The sequence below is a fragment of the Crocodylus porosus genome, unplaced genomic scaffold (genome assembly GCF_001723895.1).
Source record: "Crocodylus porosus isolate Cpor-Errol unplaced genomic scaffold, CroPor_comp1, whole genome shotgun sequence".
In the NCBI taxonomy this organism is placed as follows: Eukaryota; Metazoa; Chordata; order Crocodylia; family Crocodylidae; genus Crocodylus; species Crocodylus porosus.
Genome location: NW_017728931.1, coordinates 2,603,654 through 2,626,738, shown reverse-complemented (window position 1 = coordinate 2,626,738; position 23,085 = coordinate 2,603,654). Strand labels below are relative to the sequence as shown.

The 23,085-nt window shown below is 44.3% G+C and overlaps 1 protein-coding gene across 4 annotated transcripts in view; it reads right to left on the bottom strand.

Annotated features, from left to right (window-relative positions):
- Positions 1-23,085, bottom strand: part of SLC24A3 (solute carrier family 24 member 3) — a 441,617-nt gene that overhangs the window by 13,524 nt on the left and 405,008 nt on the right. For 2 of the 4 annotated variants that reach the window (XM_019544063.1, XM_019544066.1), the window contains exons 14-15: positions 22,819-22,933; positions 21,230-21,342 (exon numbers count right to left, since the gene is read on the bottom strand). In XM_019544063.1, the coding sequence (XP_019399608.1) occupies positions 21,230-21,342; positions 22,819-22,933 (228 nt within the window). Of the gene's footprint in view, positions 1-315; positions 501-9,951; positions 10,381-21,229; positions 21,343-22,818; positions 22,934-23,085 lie in introns of those variants that run through there. The other 2 variants (XM_019544065.1, XM_019544064.1) reach the window with 2 other exon arrangements.

The following is a 23,085-nucleotide window of genomic DNA, read 5'->3' as shown; positions in this document are numbered from 1 at the left end:
TTCCTTTGAGAGGTTTGTCATCTGCCAACAAAGAAACAATTTCTTGGAAGTGGTGGGAGAGCATTTTTTTAATTGCCCTAATTTAATGTTCATGTTGGAAGGCTCTTGGCACCCTGAATATTAGGCATTTATTAGCCATTACCTTTTTCTGACGACCTCATACTGCTGCTAGACAGCAGGATTAAACCCTTCCCTATAAATAGAGAGGGGTGGTTTCCCTGGGGAATTAGTGCTAGCCGTGGAATGCATTTTGTCAGGAAGCTGAGTTGGCTGAAATAGATATCACAGCTGTATTTTCTGGAACACAAAAAAATGCAATTCAATGAGTCAATCTCTCCCCCTCCCCACTCTACCTTGCTGGCAAATGCAAAGTATTATAAATTCACTGGGGAAGGAATGAAGTTTCCACTGTGGTTCAGGTGTTGGTAACATGTACTTGACATTTTTCTGTTGTGCCACATGCAAGGCAGGGTGAGGGCTGACACCCGGAAGAACTCATGCTGAGTTGGGGGGAGAGTGGAAAGAGGGAGGGAATGAACAACAACAGAAGGAAAAATTGGGTTAAACTACATTTAAACAGACAACACCAGCCATCAGGCAGATTTTCATTTGTTGTAAATCTTTGGCGTCTTTTGAGTTTAGCAGAGCTAAGTTGATTTATACCCCTGGAGAACTCTTATCCCCACAGGTGGGAGGAATATCCATCTATTACAGATGGGGGATATCCATCTATTCAGGGCCAGATTTAGTTCCATCCTGTCATGCTGCTATATTCCTCTTCTACTGTGCAGCATGCAAGTGTCACTGAGGAACAGGGGGATACAGGACTCTTACACAATTTACTTCCATTTTACATTCTGAAAAGGACCAGGCCTGTTCGAGACCAAACGTGCTTAAATCTGAGGAATGACTTCATTCACATCCCTGAGTGGCTACTGCAAAGTATTCTCACTCTAGGAGCAAGATACAGCTCCTGCAAGCAATATACAGCTTGCAGCCTAAGCAGTGGTAGGGGCACTAAATAGGGTTGCCAACCCACCCAGATTGACCAGGAGTCTACCAGAATTGGCATCAATGTCCCAGTAACTACTGAAAGCAATTCAGGAGATTTTAATAGGATATTTTAGGAAAATAAATTAATATAATATGTTGGAAAAAAATCTCCTGGAATAGCTTCAGTCAGAGTTGGCAACCCCGTCACTGAAGTTGAACACAAAGGGCCAGATTCTATACACACTAGTAGCTGTGTAAGTGGACTTAGGTGCCGAAGTGTGATTCTATTCACTGTGCTAAAATTCCTGAAAAAAGATCATATAAAAGGTGGGTGGGTCCACCACCACTTCCTCACTGCTTTTTTGTGACTCAGTCTTAAAGGTCATATGATGGAGTGTTATAAAAGTAGATGCGTTAATGGATTTTCAGGACTTGAATAGGGTGAAATAGGATTGCACGTAGGTGTCTCAGATGCCCCACAGACAGAAGAGACTCTGGCCCTTAGCGAGCCCATTTCTAGTCCTGGCAGAACTTCCGCTGAAGAAAGCAAAAGCCACCTCCCAAGTAGTAAAGCAAATACAGAACATTTAATTCCTAAAGATGCATTTGTTATTCTTCTAATGCCAGAAAGCAGCTACATCTGCTCAGGCAGCCAGATTCAGATTTGCTGCAAACTTCCTTGGAAGTGCCAGCTTACTCAGAGACATACAGGCTAAGGACAGACATTACACATAAACCGGTTTATGTGTTCAGAAACTAGTTTAAGCCTGTAACAGAACAGATGTTCAGTGCACATAAACCAGTTTGAAAATGGGTGAAACTGGTTTGAGATAAACCTGGTTGAATGTAGTATCAGACTTAACTGATTTGGGTCAAACCGGTTTATGCAATGTCTGTTCCAGACCCCTTCCTGATTTAAGTTAAACCAGAGTCCCCCAGCACCCCAGAGGCTTTTCAACCCTGGGTGGGGCTCTGCTCTCTGCTCCAGCACAGCAGGGCTGGTCTGTCTCCCTGCTTCCTGGCTGGAGCTCTGCCAGAGACTGCAGGTACAGCAGCTTCTGCCTGGCTTCCTCGTGCTCACTCCCCACTGCCAACCATTCTCTGCTCAAGCAGGGATTCCCTGCTCCCCTCTACCTTACACAGACACCTCTCAGCATTAGCTAGCATACCACATGCTATGGTCTGTGCTGTGGGAGATGGGACAAAGACAGCGCTGGCTTAGGGGTTCTTGGAGCTAACCAACAGGTAGCTGGTAATGTCCCTCTGTTCCTTCCTTGGAAAAAGCTGTTTGAGAATAGCTTGAACTAATGAGAGAGGCTTTTGTTTTGTTTAATGGGACGAGAAATGCTAACAACTCCATGTCTCAAAACAACACGGCTACCAAGTACACCTCTGAAACAACTCCCTGTGTAGCTCCCTGCTGTGTAACTAAACGCTCTGTTATCAACAGCAGGGGAGGGTGTGTGTGTGGAACCTCTCCTTAATCAGAGCATCCTGCTGGGGCCTGGCAATGCCCCCCATCGGCTCAGTTCTGTGGAAGGGAAGGGAGGGCTGCTCTAGAGCCTCCTGGTTCTAGCCTGAGCCACTGCAGGCATATACTGGCATTTCCTAAGTCCAGAGGGGATGTCTGTACAGATACAAACCCGTTCAGCCTAGCCAGGTTAGACTAACCTGCAAAGACTGAATCAATTCAAGCTAAGACTTTTTGAATGGCTGTCCCTAGCCAAACAGAGGTGTTCTGTCAGATATAAATAGGGCAGAAAGGCAGTTGTGCTTGGGCTCCTGCTACTTTATCCTACCTGCTTAACCTGCTAGATGTTTGTTTTCCTACCACGCTCTCTTTTTTTGCATTGGATATAAGCTACCAGAGGTGTAAGTAAGAAGCTCTGCACTCTGGGCAAAAGCTTGCTGAACAAGAGGAGTGTGGGGTGCCAAGTGCTGGGGAGCAAGAGGGTGGTCAGGGTGGCTGATCTGACCTGCTCTGAGGACTCAAAGTCCCCTGCTGCTGCAACCACATTGCTGTCCATCAGCCCCAGTGTCCCCATGGGGCTGGTTGTGCTGTTGTAGACTCCTTACAGGGCCACCATTCAGGCACACCCTCTAAGTTAGCACTTGTGGTTGGTGCCCTGATTGCCCACCTTGAATTACACTACTGTAAGCTGCACTCATTTTACATGCACATTGATGGCCAGAACAAAGAACATCCCATTGTTTTACTATTTTCCAGCCAGCTACTTCTTCTGTGTAACTTGTGTCACTGTTTTCATCAGCCTTTGCAAAAGGCCCAGCATCTTCTTACTTTTATGTGCATTTGGCATTTTAACTTTCTCACTGGCTCCTTTAGTCAGTAACAATTCACACATTCCCCTGCTCTACTTCAGCTCTCAGCTGCCGCTGGCTCTGAAATTGCCTTCAAAGTCTTAGGCAAAAATGCCCCAAACCTGCTAAATGAGGCTGCAAATCAGCCAAAAACAAGCACTTACGCAACTATCAGTATTAACTGCTTCAAATTAATAATGGGCTATGGTAAGAGCAGTCTTTCTCAGGGTGCATCTAGGCATCCAAGTACAAGGGAGTTACAGTTGATAAAACTTCTTCAAAACTAAGTAGGTCCAGGGTCATTTGAAGGTTTGAGCAAAGAGTGGGTTCTATTATCAAAACTGGATTCCTTCTAATTGGAGAAGAGAAGAAAAGCTGAGTTTTCTCCATTTATTTAAAAATCAGAAGTGTTTCTTTCCTGGCAGAAGACTGCCTCCAAGCAAACAGCTCTCTAGTATTGAAGTGAAGAGAAATAAACTTTCCTAAACTCTCCTGAGGGGTTTGGCCTGTATCAAGCAGCTAAGCAGGCCAGGAGAACACTCTGCATTGATTGATTACACATGAAAGGTTTGCAAGTTCAAAACATACATAGCTTGAATTTAAATGTGCCCTCCCCCCTCTTTCTTACATTGCACATGCAAAGACATTCCTATAAATGTAGCTGTCTCTTGCAGAAGTTATTAAGCTAACAAGCCCTAAAGGACAACATGGCTAGTGGGGTTTGAAATCGAACACTGAGAAAAAAACAAATGGAAATAAAATCAGTGCAATCCCATTCTCTTGCTCTGCTCTAGTAACTGTGAAATGGGAAACCAAGGAGCCGCTGCACAAACCAAAATGGGTTTTGCTTCCTGACCTGTGGCTGCATGAAGTTAATACTCTTGATCACAAGGGCTCTGTTTACGTTTCCAGCCCCCTGAACTGGCCAAGGCTGAGGGTCCTCAGTCTGCTCCTACCCCCAGTTTTCAGACAGTTTCTCCTGCAGTATCTATCCCAGGCATCACCCATTCAGTGAAGTCTCTGCAAGAGAAGGCTAAGAGGTGATCTTGTGGCTGCCTACAAATTCATCCGGGCCGGTGGGGGGGGGGAGAGCAAGGAATAGGAGATGCTCCATTTACCAGGGCACCGTTTGGAGTAACAGAGCAATGACCACAAACTGACATACAGCAGATTTAGGTTAGACATCAGGAAGAACTTCTTTACGGTAAGGGTTGCCGGAATCTGGAATGGACTTCCAAGGGAGGCGGGGCTCTCCCCTACCTTGGGGGTCTTTAAGAGGAGGCTAGACATGCACCTGGCTGGGGCCATCTAACCCCAGCACTTTTTCCTGCCCAGTCAATTATCTACTGAGGTCCCTTCTGACCCAAACATCTATGAATCTATGGAAGTGGCCCTTTCTTTGGGTCCTGGAATATGATGGAAACCCCCAGGCTAGGGGCAGAAGTTACACACAAACCAGTTGTAGTGATCAGAAACTGGTTTAAACCTGCAACAAAATAGAAGAACAGTGCACATAAACCACTTTCAAAGTGGCCCAAACTGGTTTAAGATAAACCTGGTTGATTGTAGTATCAGATTTAACTGATTTAGGTCAAACAGGTTTATGAAACTTCTGTCCCAAATCCCTTCCTGGGGACCCCCTCTCTTCCCTCTGCTGTAGCATGCCAGCCCAGAGTCAGCATCTGGCCATGCCCCACATCCCCTCTGCTTGAGTGGCAAGTGGGGAAAAGCCTGGAAGAGCTGCTGTGCCCCTGCCAGGCAGACCCCAGCTGGGGTCCTGTATGGGTGGGGGGTAGGGAGGTTTAAACCCCACTCCCTTTCCTCCACCTCAGCATGCTGGCTGCTGGAGCAGCAAGTGAAGCAAAGGCAGCCAGATGCCAGCTAGGGTCCTGTGCCAGTGGGAGAGGAGGTTTAAACCCCCCTTTCCTCCCCTCCCCTTCAACTCAGCACGCTGGCCCGGGGCTGGGGTCTGGCCATACATGACCTCCCTCCGCTCCAGCAGGGAGCAGGAGAAAAGCCTGACAGGGGCTGCTTCCCCCACTCCAGGCACACTTGTGCTGGGGATTATGTAGGCCAAGGTGGGGGTTTAATCCCCCCACAATCATACTCAGCAGGCCTGCTGGGCCTGGCCAGACTCCCACCCCTCCTCCATGACCCCCCAGCTTGAGCAGGAAGCGGGAAAAGCCTGGAGGACTTCTCTCTATTGACTTGCTTCTCCATTCAGTCTATGCAGTTTTAAACTACCCTGCAAAGATGGAATCAATTTAGGCCCAGGTTTTTTGAATGTCTGTACTTAGCCCCAGTGTACAATCCTGCCACCTGTAGCTTAGGGTGAGTGTTGCATTCCTGTTCATCTGTGTGCATTTTCTTCCTGGGTAGGTTGCATAGGGCTCCTTTCTGAATTCCCTTTGTTTGTACAATGCAATACAACTGATTTCACAAACAGTCTGGCTTCAAACAGTGCAGGTGTGGATCATTTTGGGTTGAGAGTGAAGGTAACAACCAATGAAAGCAGGGAGTGCTTGGGAACTGGAGCCTGTTCTGAGATCTCCCCTAGTCAGAACTAGAGGTCTTTCTGCATTCTTCTAGGCCTATGCTCAAAAAAAGCAGGTAACGAGGAGAAACAATATAAGCAGTTTATTTAGGGGAAGCTGTGGGGACTGAATGTGGGCTCAAATCTAGACTGGCTGCATGCCTGCACAAAGGAGCAAAGAGCTCTGTTATTCTCATCTGCAGGTTATTGTGATCATCAGAGCAAGGTAAATTCGCTTGTGCTGTTGTAGCTAGCCAGGCCAGCTTGGGGATCTTAGGGATTTCTACACTACACCACAGGCACTTCTGTGCCAGGGAGACAGCACCCACCACCAGGCTGCTATTCCCCTTTCTTTGTGGCTAGGAGGGAGTGAATCCAAATCCCTACCAACACACAGGTCTGCAGAACTGAGTGGGTGCAGATGGGATTGTGAGCAGTTGCACAAACAGGCAGTGGGGAAGCCAGGACTCAGTGGTGACTCTGAGAGAGACTGTTTGGCATGGGATCTGTTCCAGGTACATAGGCTGCTTGCAAATGTGGATTAAAAAACCCAGCACTTTACTTTAAACAGGGTGCACTCCTGTGCAAAGCCCAGTGAATATCTAGAAGAGGCAGTGGTTAGTTGGACCTGGCTTGCCCATCGTCTGTATAGATGGGGCGCTTTAGCAGGGCGTTTTGAATCAGCTGTTAGATAAAAGTACCAAAAAGCTCTGCTGAAGCACCCAGTCTGTACAGACACTGCAGAGCCAGGTCAAACTAATGTGCTGCTGCTTTTGGTAAAGCACCTTTTTCTTTAGGTCTGTTAGCAGCCATTGTGCCGACAGTCTGCCCCTCCCTCAGCCCAGACTGAAAAGGGTTACCTCGGGCTCAGGTCATGTCTGCAGTTGGAGCTCCAGGAAAGCATATAATTTTGAATAGACCTAAGGAACACATTTTGCTCAACAGTCCCATGCCAAAGAAATTACACAAGTCCCAGGGCTTGAACACAGAAAAATGTACTAGCCCTTCTGTGGGGAACCTAGTACCAGACTTCATTTTCCCTCTCACCTGCAGGTAGTGTCTGACTGCATCTGAGGGATGCTTAAAAAGGGAATAGGCACCAGCTTTCCATCACCTTTACCAAGCTGGTTACAATTAAGCCCTACTTCAGGGACTGTGGCATAGGTTAACCAATGCCTCATAGAGCAGCTGGTATATTTCCTACATACGGCATTAATATTTCCAGCCTCCTGAACTGGCCAAGGCTGAGGGCCCTACAAGCAAGAAGGGGCAATGTAAAGAGATCAACGCTAGTTTCATCTTGAGTTGGATCTCAGTCCATTAAAGAAGTTAAAGTCCTAGCTCAGGCTTGATTTTACAGTTGCAGGAGCTATCCCATGAGCTCTGAAAGGCAACTGGTTAGAAGGCAAGGAAAAAAAATCAATTTTCCTGCAGACTCTTTTCTTTTTTCTTCTACTCTGGGTATGCTAGACCCCTGTTATTTGGCTCCTGGGGTTGGATTCATGATATAGGCCTCAGAAGGTATGCCTATACTGCCCTGAGGGTTACCTTCAACTAACACAATACATAAGAGCCTCCCATCCCCATCTATATTGCCCAGCAGGAGCTGCACCCATGGAGCTCTTCTAGGAATCAGCCAGCTTGCAACTTGTCTCTCCTTCTGCTCTTGGCTGTAATTATAGGCAGTGGAGACAGCAAGTAGGGTACAGAAGGCCCAGATGTCAGGAACAAGGAATTGTGGGATTGCTGCAGGTTGACTTCCTGTGCTTGAGGCCTGGGTCAATGTGAAATGTTTCTAAAACTGTCTCAGTCCAGAATGGCGTGGCTCCTTGCTATTTGCTCTGACTGAAGGCTAAATGAGCTACATGGCAAGCCATATGAGGAAAGTCTGAGGGACCTGGGACTCTTCAGCCTGAAAAAGAGAAGGCTGAGAGGGGACTTGGTAGCAGTTTACCACTATATCAGGGGCTCGGTGAACAACTTCACCAGAGTGCCCTTGGAGAGAACCAGGAGTAATGGCCACAAACTCCTGGAAGAGTTTGGTTTCAGGCTCAACATTAGAAAAAAACTTCTTCACAGTCAGGGTGCCCAGACTGTGGAACAGACTCCCTCCAGAGGTGGTGCAATCACCTACCCTGGAAATCTTCAAGAGGAGATTGGATAGTCATCTTACTAGGGTCACCTGACCCCACCTGTCTTTCCTGCCTGGTGCAGGGGCTTGGACCCGATGACCTTCTGAGGTCCCTTCCAGCCCCTTACAATCCATGAATCCCAGGCCTCTAATCATTTTGGTTGCTCTCTGTTGGACTTTTTCCAATCTGTCCACATCCTTCTTGAAGTGTGGGATTTAAAACTGGACATAGTACTCCAGGTGAGGCCTCACCAGTGCCAAACAGAGTAGAAGAATCGCTTTTCTTCATTTGCAAGAGATACCCCTGTTGATACAATCTAGTACCTTGTTGGCTTTTTTTTGCAGCAAGAGCATACTGTTGACTCATGTTCAGCTTAGGCTGCTGTAACCCCCTGGTCCTTCTCTGTAGCACTGCAGCCTAGCCAATCATTCCCCAGTTGGTATTTGTGCATGCAACTATTCCATCCCTAATGCAGGTCTCTACACTTGCTCTTATTGAATTTCATCTGTTTGATACTGGACCATTTCTCCAGTTTATTCAGATCATTCTGGATCCAAGCCCTACTTTTTAGAGTGTCTGCAACTCCACCCTACTTGTAAATTTAATAAATTTACTAAGTGTACACTCAATCCCGTCATCCAAATCATTAATGCAGATGTTAAATACAGACCCCTGAGGAACCCCATTTGACACCTCTTTCCAACTAGACATTAAGCCAGTGATGACTACACTCGTGTAACTGAGAGCAGAATTTGCCCACAACGGATAATAGATCAGATAAGAGATACTGAAAGATATATTTAACGATAGAGGAATCTGATCAGGCATTATAACAGGAAAAACTCTAAGCCAGTGATTCTCTGCCAGGGTTCTGTGATATCTTTTTAAGGATGCTGCAGGATACCACATAGCATTAGCACTGCCAGGTGTGCAAACATCTACACATGATTTACATGATAAACCCAGAGATTTCAAATAGGAACCTATAGTATCAAAACCATTCTGACCTGTTGTGGTCTTTCTGAGTTCTTTGCAACACAAAAACTAATCTAGTATTTTCCTGTACTCAAAAAAAAGAAAAAAAGAAAAAGAAAGAGCTGGCATTTTCTGAGGGGTGCCCTGAGTTTACTAAGGCACTGGATCAACATTTCATTGCCTGTCTTGCCTAAGACCTCATCCTAAGCTAGTAGATCCTTCCATTTTGGAAGCTGCATTAGCCACTAAGGAGCCATTGACTGTTTTCTGCTGCCACCATCTTACCCAAAAGCAGATCAGCTATGTGGTTCATGGACAAATATTCTTTAATAAAAGATGGCAAAAACCCTAAGCTAAATCTGACCTGATGAGTACACAACTTGGATGAAATCCTAGCTCCAGTGAAATCAATGGAAAAAAAACAGGATTTCACCAGCCTATAAGCAAGACACTTAAGCATATGCCTAACTCAAATCCTGTTGACTTAATTGGGACTTAAATAAATGATGGTTAGGGCTTTTCCATCAGAGTTATTTTTTAATAGAAAACACAATATTCCAAAATTAAAATTTGCCAACATTTTTTATTCACTGTCAGGGAAACTGAAATAAAATATTTTGTTTTGGGTCAAGCTCAACTGGAAAATCTTGGTCTATTGAAATGACCTGTAATGTTTTGTTCTGAGTCATTATGGTATTATACAGGATTTCCCTCTAGTGCTGAAGCAAATGGGGAGAATTCAAGTGCTTAATGGGATCAATACATGTGTATGACACCTGCTCCAACATGTTCTAATTAGAACACATCGGAGCAAACTTGATAGAGTGTGTTAATTAGCATGCTCCAGCTGCCTCGGCATCATATGTAGTCAGCATCCTCATGCTTCAAAATCGCGGTGGGGGTGTTTTAACTAAAGCTCTTCGAATGAGCTTTAGCTAAAGCACCCTGGCTGCCATTTTGAAGCGTGGGATGCTGAATACATGAGATGCTGCAGGCACTTTAATTAGAGCAGCTCCTGAGAGCATGTGTAAAGATGCCCTAAATTACTTTACTATTTAAGTGCCTTCTGAGTTTAAGGCATAACTTTTATTATGGACTTGCCTCCATTGGTCATAAAGTTGCCAGTGGTTTGGAGTTTATTATAATGCATTTAGTTTCTATTTTCTCCAAAAATATAATTTCAAATTCACTTAATTTTTGGGCCAATGGATAAATAAAACCTGATGCTGGCATAATTCATCTATCTTCATTCTGTTGTAGTAACATGGAATTCTAGATGGCAATACAAATGCAGTTAAGATCAAACAAATTTTTCTCTTCTTTCCTTTTTCTCTTCTTCTTTTGTGGAAAAAATATCTTCAAAGCTTCAGAAATGGCTTTGGGGACTTCCTCCTTCGGAAGAGACACTCCAAAGGGGAAGTTGGGACCCTGCCAGATATTTAAAAGAACTTTACTGTGAATGGTTATTATTTGCTTAGAAATCTTCCAGTGCATAACACGTAAGCAAAGTCACATTTAGCTGAGAAATACTTTAGCCCAATTATATGGAGCCTTCCTCATGTGAGCAAGCCCTGTCCATCTGAGTAATTCTAATGCTTTTTCCTGTTAATCCCTTAGAGCATAAGTTTATGGTTTTTCCTTTAGTGCTTGGTGCAGTTCCCGGCATGCCAGTACTTCACAGGAGTTACTGCTTTCACAAGAGTTTACCTGAGCGGAGTGAATACCAATCCTTAGATGGCACTGTAACTGTGCCAACAGATCTGTAGTCTAGTGGGCTGGGGCCTTGGTGGCTAAGTCCAAGAACTGGAAGTGAGGAAAGTCTCTCTGCTGATTGTGGGGTTGTTTGCAAGACTGCTTTTTAAACATGTGATCCCACTGTACAATGAACAATCTGGATAAAATTAAACAGTAAGGACATTGTTACACATGCATGAAAGCAGGCTACTCATGTCCAGCTGCTTGTTTACATCCTTTTCAGGGGAAAAACATAACAAATATAGGGATAAGCTACTAACTAGGGAAAGGAATTTTATTCCTACCACATCGTTTCATTTAGTTTTGTTCTTATCCCTAAAGTCTCTGCCTTTTTTTTGGATTTCTACTCAAACTGAAATGTCAAAGTTCTGTCAAAAGGGCACCTTTATACTGAGACTTTTGCTTTGGATCTCACAACAGGATTCCAAATATAACTCTTCATATAAGATGTTTAATATTATACTAAAAGTTTAAAGCTTCAATGCATGCATCTCAATACATGAAATGTATGCATAAATCTGAGTTGAAGCATTCATTGCCATCTCTTGTAGCCAAAGGCTGTTTACCCTGTTGGGGCTTATTTTTAGTTCCATCTCTTCTCTTAACTTACAGAAACTCAATGGTGCAAGGTGCTTAATAAGAACTATGTCCTGCTCCCCCTACTTAAAGTTTAAATAAACAAGACAGACTAAGGGCAGGAGAAAAAACAGAGGCACAGAAAGGAGGAGTGAGTTCCATGCAGGAAGCCAGTGGCAGACCTAACAGAATACAGATGACCTGAGACCCAGAACTCCTAAACAACACTGCTTCTAAATGAGGAATCTAACCTATAGCTCATTGGAGGACTTCAGTCACTGAAGAAGTATTGTGGCCACCCTGTAATATGCACCGCTTCCATTTAAAACAGGGCTGTCCAACTTTGGCGTGGTCCACGGCCACACAACTACGATGGGCTGAATGCTTCAAGGTCAGGCCCACAGGATGCCTCCACACTGTATATGCTGTGCTGGCAGCATACAGGTCCTAACCTCCCTGCTATATGTGTTGCACTGGTAACACATGGACCTGTGCTCCCTGCTGCATGAGCTGTGCAAGTGGCACATAGATTCCCAGACCTTCTCTTGATGTGCAGCAGCAGATGTGGCTGTAGGGGCACACACGCTGTATGCTGAAGAGTAAACAACTCTTAGGGCACTGACAGAAGTGATGTTTTGTTGTGTGATCAGCCTCAGCCACTGAAAGCACTCTACAACCACACACTGACAGAACTGCACAGCTGCAGAGCACTTTAAAAAGTGTCCAATTGTGCAACAAATAAACTCTCATACATGAGGGTTCAGATGGAGGTGCTCCAAAGTACAGCACCTTCATTCGCTTCTGTTACTACGTGCTGGGAGCTGGGCAGGGCTGAAGGCCACCCTGTGCTCCAATCCACGCCCCCACCACCCAACTCCAGTGCAGGCTGGGCAAACCCCAGAACAGACTTGCCTCCCCTGCCTTCTCCCTGCCCCATCCTGAGACAGTGCTGGATGGTGGGGGGAGGGCAGGAGGAGGAAGCAGGGCTAAAGGAAGAGGTTGTAGACATGTAGCCTCTCTTGCTGGATCAGCTCCAAAGTGCAGGCTGATCCCCCACCCCCCTGACCCAACAGTGAATAACTGTTGGGTCAGGGGGGTTGGTCTAACACAGGCCACTTTCTGTGAAGCACCATGAATTAGACTGGGGAGCTGCACGTCTGCCAGCATCCACGGTGGCTTTATCCAACAGCACCCCAAGTTTAATATTAACACAGGGGAGTTTTTCTTCTTCTTAGGAATTAAACATATGTGCATGTGTGTGCGCGCGTGCACACAACTGTGTATATTCACTCTGACACCTCTTAATTTCTAAGTACCCAAAGGTACATCTTTAGTTGACATTTGTATTTGCAACTTCCTAATTTTGACAAAAAAAATAAATGAAGGGGAAGCGCGGGAAATGAAGAAGTAGCGTCACTGCAGAATGTGAGAGCTCTCTCGGGTGGCAGGAAATTGGCATTAGTGTAATAGCTACTTACAGAAATCATCTGATTTCCTGGGAAACTGAAGTGCATGAAGACCCTGGGTTCTGGCTCCTCCCCCCAGTGCTGAGTATTTGTTTTATCCCAAGTGCATAAAAAACTATACTGGGAGCATAACTCAGGACTCCCTCCCTCCTTATCAGGGAGTGCAAGATACAGAGTCAGGGTTCACCTTGTATGCTCCCCTTTTACCCTCATGATCCCTGAATTCCCTTCCATCCAGTAACCCAGCTTCACCATGAGGGGTAAAGAAGGTCTTAGCTCTGCCTGGTCATAGCTTGGTGGTTAGGGTACTTTCTGGGAAAGTAGGAGGTAGGTATTAAAAATGTCCAGTCTAAGTGGGGCTAGGACCCAATGCCTTAACCACTAGATTGTAGGGAAAAAGGTAGTTGTAGGTCCTCGTTCTCTGATGATGTAAGTCTGTAGCATGCAGCTGTGGGTCAGATGCTGAATGGTAGCAGTCCTCCCCCACTTTTGCCTACTGTTTCTTACTGGCTGCCCATAGGTAACTCCCTATTCAGGGCTTATGCACTTTGGAGATGCATAAGGATGCCTTCTGGGAGAGCAGGAGAGTTATATGCCTCTGTCAGGCAGGAAAGGATTCGTGTCCTGAGGTGAGACATTTGTTAGACTACTGTAGGTATTTCTGGACTGCATCTGGACACAGCAGCAGGAGGGTGAGTGGCAGTGGGATGAAGGTATCTAGCCCACAGGCTTTATTAGTGACATACATTAGGACAGATGCGCGTGGCCAGAACCCTTCATCTGGGCCTAGGCATATGCACACTCTCTACCACCAGACTGGCAGCTAAGGTCAGCTGACCTCTTACCCACTCCCATATAAGCCCCCGACTCAGAAGGGGAAGTGTCTGGGCAACAAGGTGCAATCTTGTACCTAGGCTGCTGCACTCTTGGATTGTGTTGCTTCTGGCTCTGATGGGTTCTCTGAATACCTGAACCAGTTAGCCTCCTGACCTCACATTGTGTCTGACCCTCTCGATACCTGACACAGCTCTGACTTGACCTCCTGGATACCTTACCCAGCTAGCTCCCCTAACTTTGTGTTCTGCTTGACCCCTGGACCTCCAACTCAGTTTCTGGACATCCTGGCTTATTCCAGCTCTGAGGTGACCTCCACACCTGGATACCTATGATCTGACGTGACACTAAGTCACCACTACTCCCATTACAGTGCCCATTGCTAACTACCTAAAAATCTCACTTCTGTTGTCAGCTGTTTGGGGCTGGACCATCTTTGTGTCTTGTCAGTAAAGTCTCCTACTACAAAGAGACTCTGGTCCATGACTTGGCCTCATAGGTGCTACCATACCACAAATAGTTTCTTCTTACAAAGAAATAATGGAACTGTGCATTTTTATGTTAAGCACTGAGAAGTGGGGGCAAGGTGTAAAAAAACAGATCAGATGTGAAAACCATGCTGGTTATTTTCTGTACATCTGAGGTACGAAAGTACAATTTTCTGTGACCTTTACAATGGAATTACTCTAATGCTGTCCTGAAATTTGTTTAAATTATGGCAGTGGCTTCCTGAATGGCATGAAATGTGATGAAAAATCATTTCCTCAAAATCAACTCCATCAACACAGTCATTGCTGAGATGCCCTTTGTCTAGCCCCAGCCAACTCATCATCTTTACATTTTCTGCAATTACCAAAAAGTATGACCCACACACATTCCACTGCCCCTTCACTGAGTGTGTAGAAATACCTCCAAAATTAGTGAAATCTCTAAATTTCCTGAAGTGTGAAAAAAGAAGTGAGGCCATGTTACTGGGGCCAGTATTTACTTGAATCCAAGATGAACCCCTCCCCTCCCCATTCAATATTGGGAGGGGGGAAAGTCCCTCTTAACTTTGAGTGTAAGGTGGCAGAGGGACAGGTGGCTGCTGTAGCTCTGGCCTAACCAGGGTTAGGACTGGAGTTATAGGTGCTGCCTGGCCCCTGCTGCCTATGCCACCAGCACCCCCTACCACCTCTGTCTCCCAGCCCCCTCACTGCTTGCCTCTATATTGTCTCCCCACTTCCTACTTTGTACCACCACCTGCCCTCCTACTTCACCCCTCTATTGCCTGTCCCTCCATCTTCTGCCACTGCTTTCCCCTCTACAGCAGTGTCGGGTGTAGGGGGAGGGAGAGAAATTTAAGATGATCCTCTTATAATTAGATTTTGCGCATAGAAAATGTTAACAAATTTATACATTTTCCATGTATAGAATTTAATTATTGGGGTGTCATCTTAAATTCAGGATTGTCAGGATTGGGGTAAATATGGTACATTCTCTGCTTTGCAAGTAACAAAACATAACTGTGACATCTAGGGTTTGATTCTCATTCATACTGAGGCCCTCTGACACCATTCTAACATCATTAAGTGGCTTTCAAGTGAGTAAATTGTGCTTATAGGCCTTAAACGAGGGATGAAAAGAGACTGCATGTAAACTGATATTAGGCATATTTTTGTGATTTGGCGGAATCTGTTAACATATCTAAGAGGTGTATGCAGGTTTTTATATTATTTTTATATACATATATAATATGTATATTATATTATGTAATATACAATATTATGTATTTTGCATATGTAATATATTATTTGTATATTGTGAGAGGACCTGAAGAAGGGTGTCTTGTATCTAAAAGGTTGTCTAAATCTCTCCCAATCATGCAGTCAGTCCAATAAAAGATATCACCTACTAAATATTTGCTTCTCACATATTTCCTGGGCAATCACTGCTACAACATCACTCCAATGCTACCATAACTTGAGGGATGCTGTTATCTGCATACTTCAGTTTTAGTGGATTTCTGGTTTGTCAAAGTCATTGGGGTACTGCGTTCACTCCATAGAGCAGTTTATTTTGCAAAGGTGCTACTGATTTCAGTAGGAATCCTTGTGGAGTATGGCATTTCTCTATTCAGATAAGGGTATCAAAACCTGACTCTATACAAGTACAGTGCTTGTTGAGACAAGCAGCTGCAGCAATTATTTCTGAAGCCTACACTGTTTCATTCTTTCAAGTAATCCTAGAATGAATTTGCTAATATTTGCTTTGTGTCTGGTTTTGGGTTAGTTTATTTTTCTCAAGGTAGCTCCAAAGTTGAAACATGATGCTTGGTTGGAATTTCATTCATAGCAAATGATTTCTCCAGCTTCATAGAAAATGTATAAAGGTCATTATGGGACTGAGAAATTGCAAGCTGAAAAAAAATGTTACTATTTTTTCTTTAGCATTACACTGCCCAGGAAGATATGGAATGAAGGCTAGTATGAGACAAAAAGAAGCAGATACTCAGATGGCATAAATAGAGCTACAAGGACTTCGGCAGAGCTATGACAGTTTATACCTTCAGAATAGGTTAACAGAATAGAACGATTATCTGCGTGTAAACCTAAAGAGATACTATATACAACAAGAGATAAATTAAGATAGGAAAGTCAGGCACTCCAATTATGTAAAGACCAGCATTAAAACTGTCTTTGTAATGTTAATTTGGTTCCTTCATACATATTCATTATGCTTCAGCCTTTACTGGCATGATAACAATTTTTTTTTCTTTTGGACCCTTCTCTCTTTCTCTGGGTTTTAAGGTGCTACCTTTCACCATAGCTTCTGAGCCCCTTCCATGTAAAATTAACAGCAACAGTGACGTTCCTGTAGACTTATGAAGTTTCTGGCTCTTCTCCTCTTATAGGGTCATATCTCTGCTTCAGGTAGTCTTGAATTATTTTGTTTTTATTATGGCATAGGGGTGAGGAGTGGTTTGAGAATAGAAGAGGGGCATTGGATTGTGTGTTACTTATGATGGAAGAGCTGTTTCAAGGCGGGAGGCTTTGCCTCACTTTCTTAGGGGATTGAGACTGCATCTGCTCGATCTCCTTCAGAAGAGGGTACCAGAACTGGAGCCCCACAACAAAGAATGCTTTGCCCTTAGCTCTCAAATGCTTTATATTGGTTCTGCAATCTGTATTTTCCTTGGGGAGTTCACCTGTTGCAGCAGTTGGTAGCTCATTATGCAGTCTTTCATGTGGTTAGGGCTGGGTCCATTACTTGTCAATGAGGGCCAAGGTCTTAGACTGACTTTGGAAGCTGACTGCCATTCAGCCACTCATTTGCTTGTGGCAGCTACAGCTTTAGAGAAGGCTGGGGCTGCCTGTGCACCATCTTTCTGTTGTGTTTTGGATGCAGTGAGTGATGGTGATCCCACCTAGAGTTGACAAATTCATGGAATTCAATTGCCAAATTCTCATCTAGGAGAATGAAGCAGAGTTTCCCAGCAAGCAGGAAGTGAAAAAAGTCATTTTTGGAAACTAATTCAACCTGGTCACCCAGCCTTGGGAAACAATCATACTGGACCTCAAAGTTTTCCACAGCATTGATGATGGAGAGCTGTGTGCCGTCTTTGGAAATTGGAGTTCACATCTTGGCCAGATTTTAATAGAGTTTTCACGTTTTAGCTAGTATTACTTTGGTTTTGCTTGGATTAAGCTCGAGCCAGCTGTACTTCATCCAACAGCCTGTCTCCTGCAGATGTTCTAATGTTTTAGGAATGGCAATGGTTGCATCAAAAGAGAATGGGATATATAGGTGAGTGTCATGACTGCATAGTTGACAGCTGAGCTTGAAGCATCTTATTCCCTGTAGACTCATGGAGCTGCTGAAGAGAAGCAGGCATAGTCCAGAATCCTGTGAGACCAAGCAGGTGAGGATCTTATGAGAGGAAAAGCAACCCTCTGGCCCCACTCTCCATGGTCTGCTGGAGAGGAAGGAGACACTGTGGGTGCTGGGTGGCTGCAGGGTCAAAGGTTGCAAAAAGGTCCAGTCATGTGAACAGGGAGATCTTACTGGAGTCCCCAGCCATAAGAAGGCCATCTCTGAGCAAAAGAATAGTTATGTCTCTGCTGTGCCCTGCTCTAAAACTAGACTGTGAGGCACTCAGGATATGGGCTGATGTCCCACATTTTTGGAGATTTGTGATTACTGCTTTCTCAGTTATTTGCCTGGAAGGCTGAAGAAGGGGTTGAGTTGGTGAGATCCCCAGGTTCCAGTGCTGGCTTCTGAAGGATTAGGTCAGTGATGGTGATTTTCAAACAGCTTGGCAGGCATGCTTCTTTAAAGGAGGCTTTTGGTGTTTCTGACAGTAGAGTAGCAGTAGAGGGCAAAATTGTTCTTAACTGTCTTTTACCAACCAGGAGGTTGGTAACAGAGTCGTGGAGGGATCCATTTCACAGGCTAAAACTCTTATTCCCACTTTCTCTAGCACACAAGATGGACAACGCTCAGTGAATGAGCAGATGTTCCATATTGTAGCATTGTTATTTAATACATGTATGTCTAGGCTTTGCTTACCACACATTACTGAAATCCTAATCCAAATACTGAATTATTAATTTCCTCATGGGCTTTTCTGTGGGACCATAGCACAAGAGGGCTACAAAAGCATCTATTTATGTTCATAAAACCCAGTGAGATAAAGGGTTCTACGGGTGGGGAACTGAGGAATAAAGACATAAAGGTCTAAAGGATCTGCTACACAGGCAGAGAAATTTATTACTTGATTTTTTTTCAAAGAATTTAGAACTTTGTCTCTTCAGAGCACAGCTCTTCTCCACTTCAACTATAATAGTCTTAAGCTGGACATCCAGAAAATGAGGGCCACATAATTGGTGGTGAACTGTAGAAAGTCTGGTTTAACGGATGTGCCTGCCCAGCATCATTTAGGATCTCCATTGCAGAAGGACAGGTGGATCCTAGCTCCATAGGGTAGTATTCAGCTCCCTGAATTACAAGACCATTCGTTCCCTTCTTGCAGTCCCCTGCCTCTAATTTCCACACCTTCTTAAGTTCTTACTTCTTCAATGAACTAAGATAGAGTCGTACACACATCTCCATTAACTACAGAACCCTAATCCACTCTGTGCACAGAATGAGGCGGGGGTTCTGTGCATAAAATACTATAAATATATGTATATTAGTAAAGCCTACATAATGGTCATGGGCAAGGGGCCAAATGAAGATTACATGGGCAACCTGGCTTAATTCTGGTGTTGCCTAACTTCTGAGCAACTTACTTTGAAAATTCAACAGGTTTCAATATATATCACTGTGTGCAATTTCCAAGCCATTTTTTACAAAAGCAAACCAAATTAAAAAAAAAGGTCCTTACATAGTACATTTGACAAGATTCATCAACAGGGTGAGAATCTCACAGACCTCTGCTGCTTGAGCTGACAGAGTAACTAATAGAAGCAATGGATCATTGTCCTCTCTGTGGGCTGGCCATTAGGGGGGAGATGAGGCATACAGTTTGGAGGGTAGGGAGCTGGAAAACTATTTGCTGACAGTTAAGAAATGCTGAGACTCAGAAATCTTGACTTGTATCCAGGTGCTAAGGGAAGTGGGCTCTAGTGGTCATAACCACAGACTTATGCCCCTGTCCCTTTGTATCATTCTTTGTCTTCACTCCAGTCTCACCTTCTTTCTCCCACTGGCTAACTGCTCCAGTCTAGCTGCTGCCCCAGTTCCCTGCTGGCCTCTATTAGCTCCAAAGTTGATTGACCTTCTCCAACTTTGAATTGTATTTTATCCCCAAAAGCTCTCACCATTGTATCTGGTTGCCAAATGGACCAATCTTAATTTCATTCTCATGCAGTCCCTAGGCCTCCAATCATTCTGGTCCACTACTGTCAAACCTCTTCTATCATTTCTGTATGTAATTTTGGAAAGAGAATGACCAGATGTGACCTAAGTATTCCAGGGGAAGGTGTACCAATACAATGTTTTCAATACTATATTTTACCCTGTTCTTTATACACTCTCACATGTTTATTTCTTTAACAGCCATTACACATTCAGAAGATATTTTCACAGACCTATCCACAATGATGTCCTCAGTAGTTAGCTAGTTTAAGACTCTGAAGTATCAAGAAGAAACTCAAACAATTGCTCCTATGTGCATTACCTTGCTTTTGTGGGAAAAAAGATTAGTCATCATGCTACCCTGACTTTGATAGGTCTTGTGGGGAAAAGGTAGGCTCACATTTTCCTCTTACCTTAATTCACCCAAATAACATGTGTCTGTCATCTGCCACTGTTGCCATCTCACCATTTACCCTATTTAATTATTTTAATATATTAAATAACGATCTTAATAAAATTCCTTGGATGTTCTACTGGTCAAGTTTTCTTAAACTGAAAACTGACCATCCATTTCTTTCCCTTACTTCCCGTCTTTTAGCCAGCGGTGCTCAACCACTGACCTGTAGGCCAAAAATGGCCCATGGAGCCATGGCATCCAGCCTGCATAGCTCCCCATGGATTGGGATATTTGGTGGCGGGGAGCAGCAGCAATACCAACACCCATTGCTTGCTGCCAAATTCCCAAACCTTGCACGGTCAGATTGAGGCTGGGCCATGTCCCCTTTCCCTGTGGCTGATTTAGGGCTGCGCCCCATTCTCTTACTCCCACACAGATGGATCAGGAATAGGCTACGCTCCCTTTCTACCATGTGCCTGGAATGGGGCCAGGCTGTCCTTTGCTGAGGGGTGACTGGTGCCTCCTGAGTTTGGGGGGCACAATTACGGACTGGAGACTGCAGACCAACTGCAGACCACTGGCTGGAACACAGGTAAAGCCTGGGTGGAAGGGTGGGCCCAAACTGTGGTTGCCACGGACCCTGTGGGAGGAACCGCGGCCTCTCTGCCCAGCTCCATGGGGCTGCAGTTTGCCGTCCTGAGTGGTGCCGAGTTGGGGGCCAATTTAAGTGAGGGCACATGTCCCCCCCATTACCCCCCTACCAGCCACCTGTACCTCTGCCCCTCTTTGCACAGCTGGATCAGACTCTGCTGTGTCTGCCTCATGCACCAGATTGGGCCCACAGATGGAATAGGCACCCCCTCTGGTCCACAGGGCCAAAAGATTGAGCTTTTAGCTATATTCTGATCCATAATACATATTTAGCTTTTTCCGGATGGACTAATTTAATAGCCTCTTTCATTTGCTATTTTGTTGACATGACCAAATATTCTAATAGTTTTGTGGGGCACGATTTTCTTTTCCAGAAGCGAAGCTGATTAGTCCCTATCCTATCATCTTCATTGGTGTGTTCTGAAATTCCATTTTTATCTCTGTAGTGTGTTACTAAATAATTGGATGCATTACTAAATAACTTAGCTTTTTGTTTATCATGTATATATGCAGGCACAACAAAATACAGTATAAAACGATCTGATATCTTATTTCATTTGGACCTTTCAACACAAAATAAAAGTTGTTGCACTATATACAGCGGATTAACCACAATTGCTCTTGGTCATAACCAGGTAATACTATTTGTTCACTCATATTCAACTGAAATAACTTCTATTTGGCAGGGAACATGAAAGAAGCCAAAAAGAATAGTGTGTGTAACCAAAAAGAAAAAAAAGGAATCAAACTTAGGACTTACATATGAACCATAATTCAGCGCCAGGGTTTGCAGAGCCCATGGGAGGCCCAGGCCAATTAAAATGTCAAAAACATTGCTTCCAATGGAGTTCGACACTGCCATATCACCCATCCCTGCACAAACAGAATGCAATCAGAGCCATTTCAGTAAAGAATATTCACATGTTAACTATCTCAGACTGCACATATTTAAGTTTGATTACATCTAGTCTTTCTTTAGTAAAGAATGCTTTCTTATTCCAATAAACTCGCCTACAGGAGTAACATATGTTTTCTACAGAAATTGTTTCTTTGTCGTTTCTTAAGAAGTGTTGCCTGTGCCCTGTTTTTCTTAAATCTCCAGCTCCTGGAGTCATGAGAACCTCAGTTTTAATTAAATAAAACAAAACCCAGCCCTCCTGGTTGTCTAGAAAATCTGGACAGGGATGTGAGTATGCTGAAGGGGTTCAGAAGCCTGAGAACAAATAGGCAGATGCCCCCATTTTTTACTGTTTAAAAATACCTCATGGTTTTCAAGCCAATCTCATAAAGTTTTTGAATGCCCCAGGTTTTCAGCAATGATCTCTGAAGTCTCATGTGACAGCAAGTTAGCTTATGCAATCTTTTGTTCCCTCTGTGAAGACTGTATGCCAACTCAGAATTGACTATGCTGCTCCTTTGGACCTGGGGATGTGGTTCAGCATCCATACTTAAACTTGCCTACTTGACATCAGCCTCCTCCTCCCATATTAGCAGGAGCTACCACAAGACTTTGGGGGCCAGGTCCTCAGTGGGTGTAAATGCCCATAGCAGTACTTACACCAGCTGAGGATCTGCCCCTAGAGATATAAGAACCTGACCAGAACAGAAGAATAGAGTACCTTTTCTACCTTTTGTGCCATATTTCTCCATCTATTCCCTGCCATTCTCAAAGCATGGTTATGCAAACCAACTACACTGCCCAGTGCATCGTAGGCATTCAAAGATGGCAATGCTTTCGAAGAAAAGACCTCATTACAGACCTGCTGGATTCTCATTTCAAATTCTTACAAATATGAGTGCCACTGCAGAACCTGAGTGGCACACTACAAAAACCCCCATTTCCAGGTGGACAACTAAAGGGGAGGTAGGAAGTCCTGGTATCTTCTCCTTCAATCCTATCCCACTTTCCCAATTTCGGCTCTCTAGAGATAGCATCATATGGGCACTTCTGGGAAACGTAAGCAGCAGGAGGATTTCTGATGCTCTTTCACATCACCTTTTTTATTAGAAAAGCTTTTCTGAAGGTCCATTAGGAGCTATTAAATAAAACAGTCAGAGATGTCTCCTCACAAATCCCTAAATCAAGAACGATTAATGCCAGGGAGGGTATGACAGTGGATAGATCACTCTAGACATACCCTGTTCATGTACTCTTTCTCTAAAGCACCTACCACTTGCCCACTATTGCAGTCAGCTTACTGGGTCAGACAGACACTGGTCTGACCCAGTATGGCACTTCTTATGGTATGTCCATGTATCTTTGTACCTCCCTAAAAGACACTGAATACATAAAAGATGACTTTGCAATGCGTTGACACCCATGTTCGCTAACATACAAGGTGAACTTACCTTGTCTGGCTACTATAAGGCTTGCCATACAGTCTGGCACGCTGGTTCCAGCTGCCAGGAACGTGATGCCCATGATCACATCTGGAATCCCCAGTGTGTAGCCAATTATTGTCACCTAGGGAAATAAACAGAACTGTCAAAGTACTTATATTCACTAAAAAAAAATTGCCCCTATATTTTATAGTTTCTAGGGTTGGAAGGGACCCAAGTAGATCATCTAGTCCGACCCCCTGCCATGGCAGGAAAGAGTACTGGGGTCAAATGACC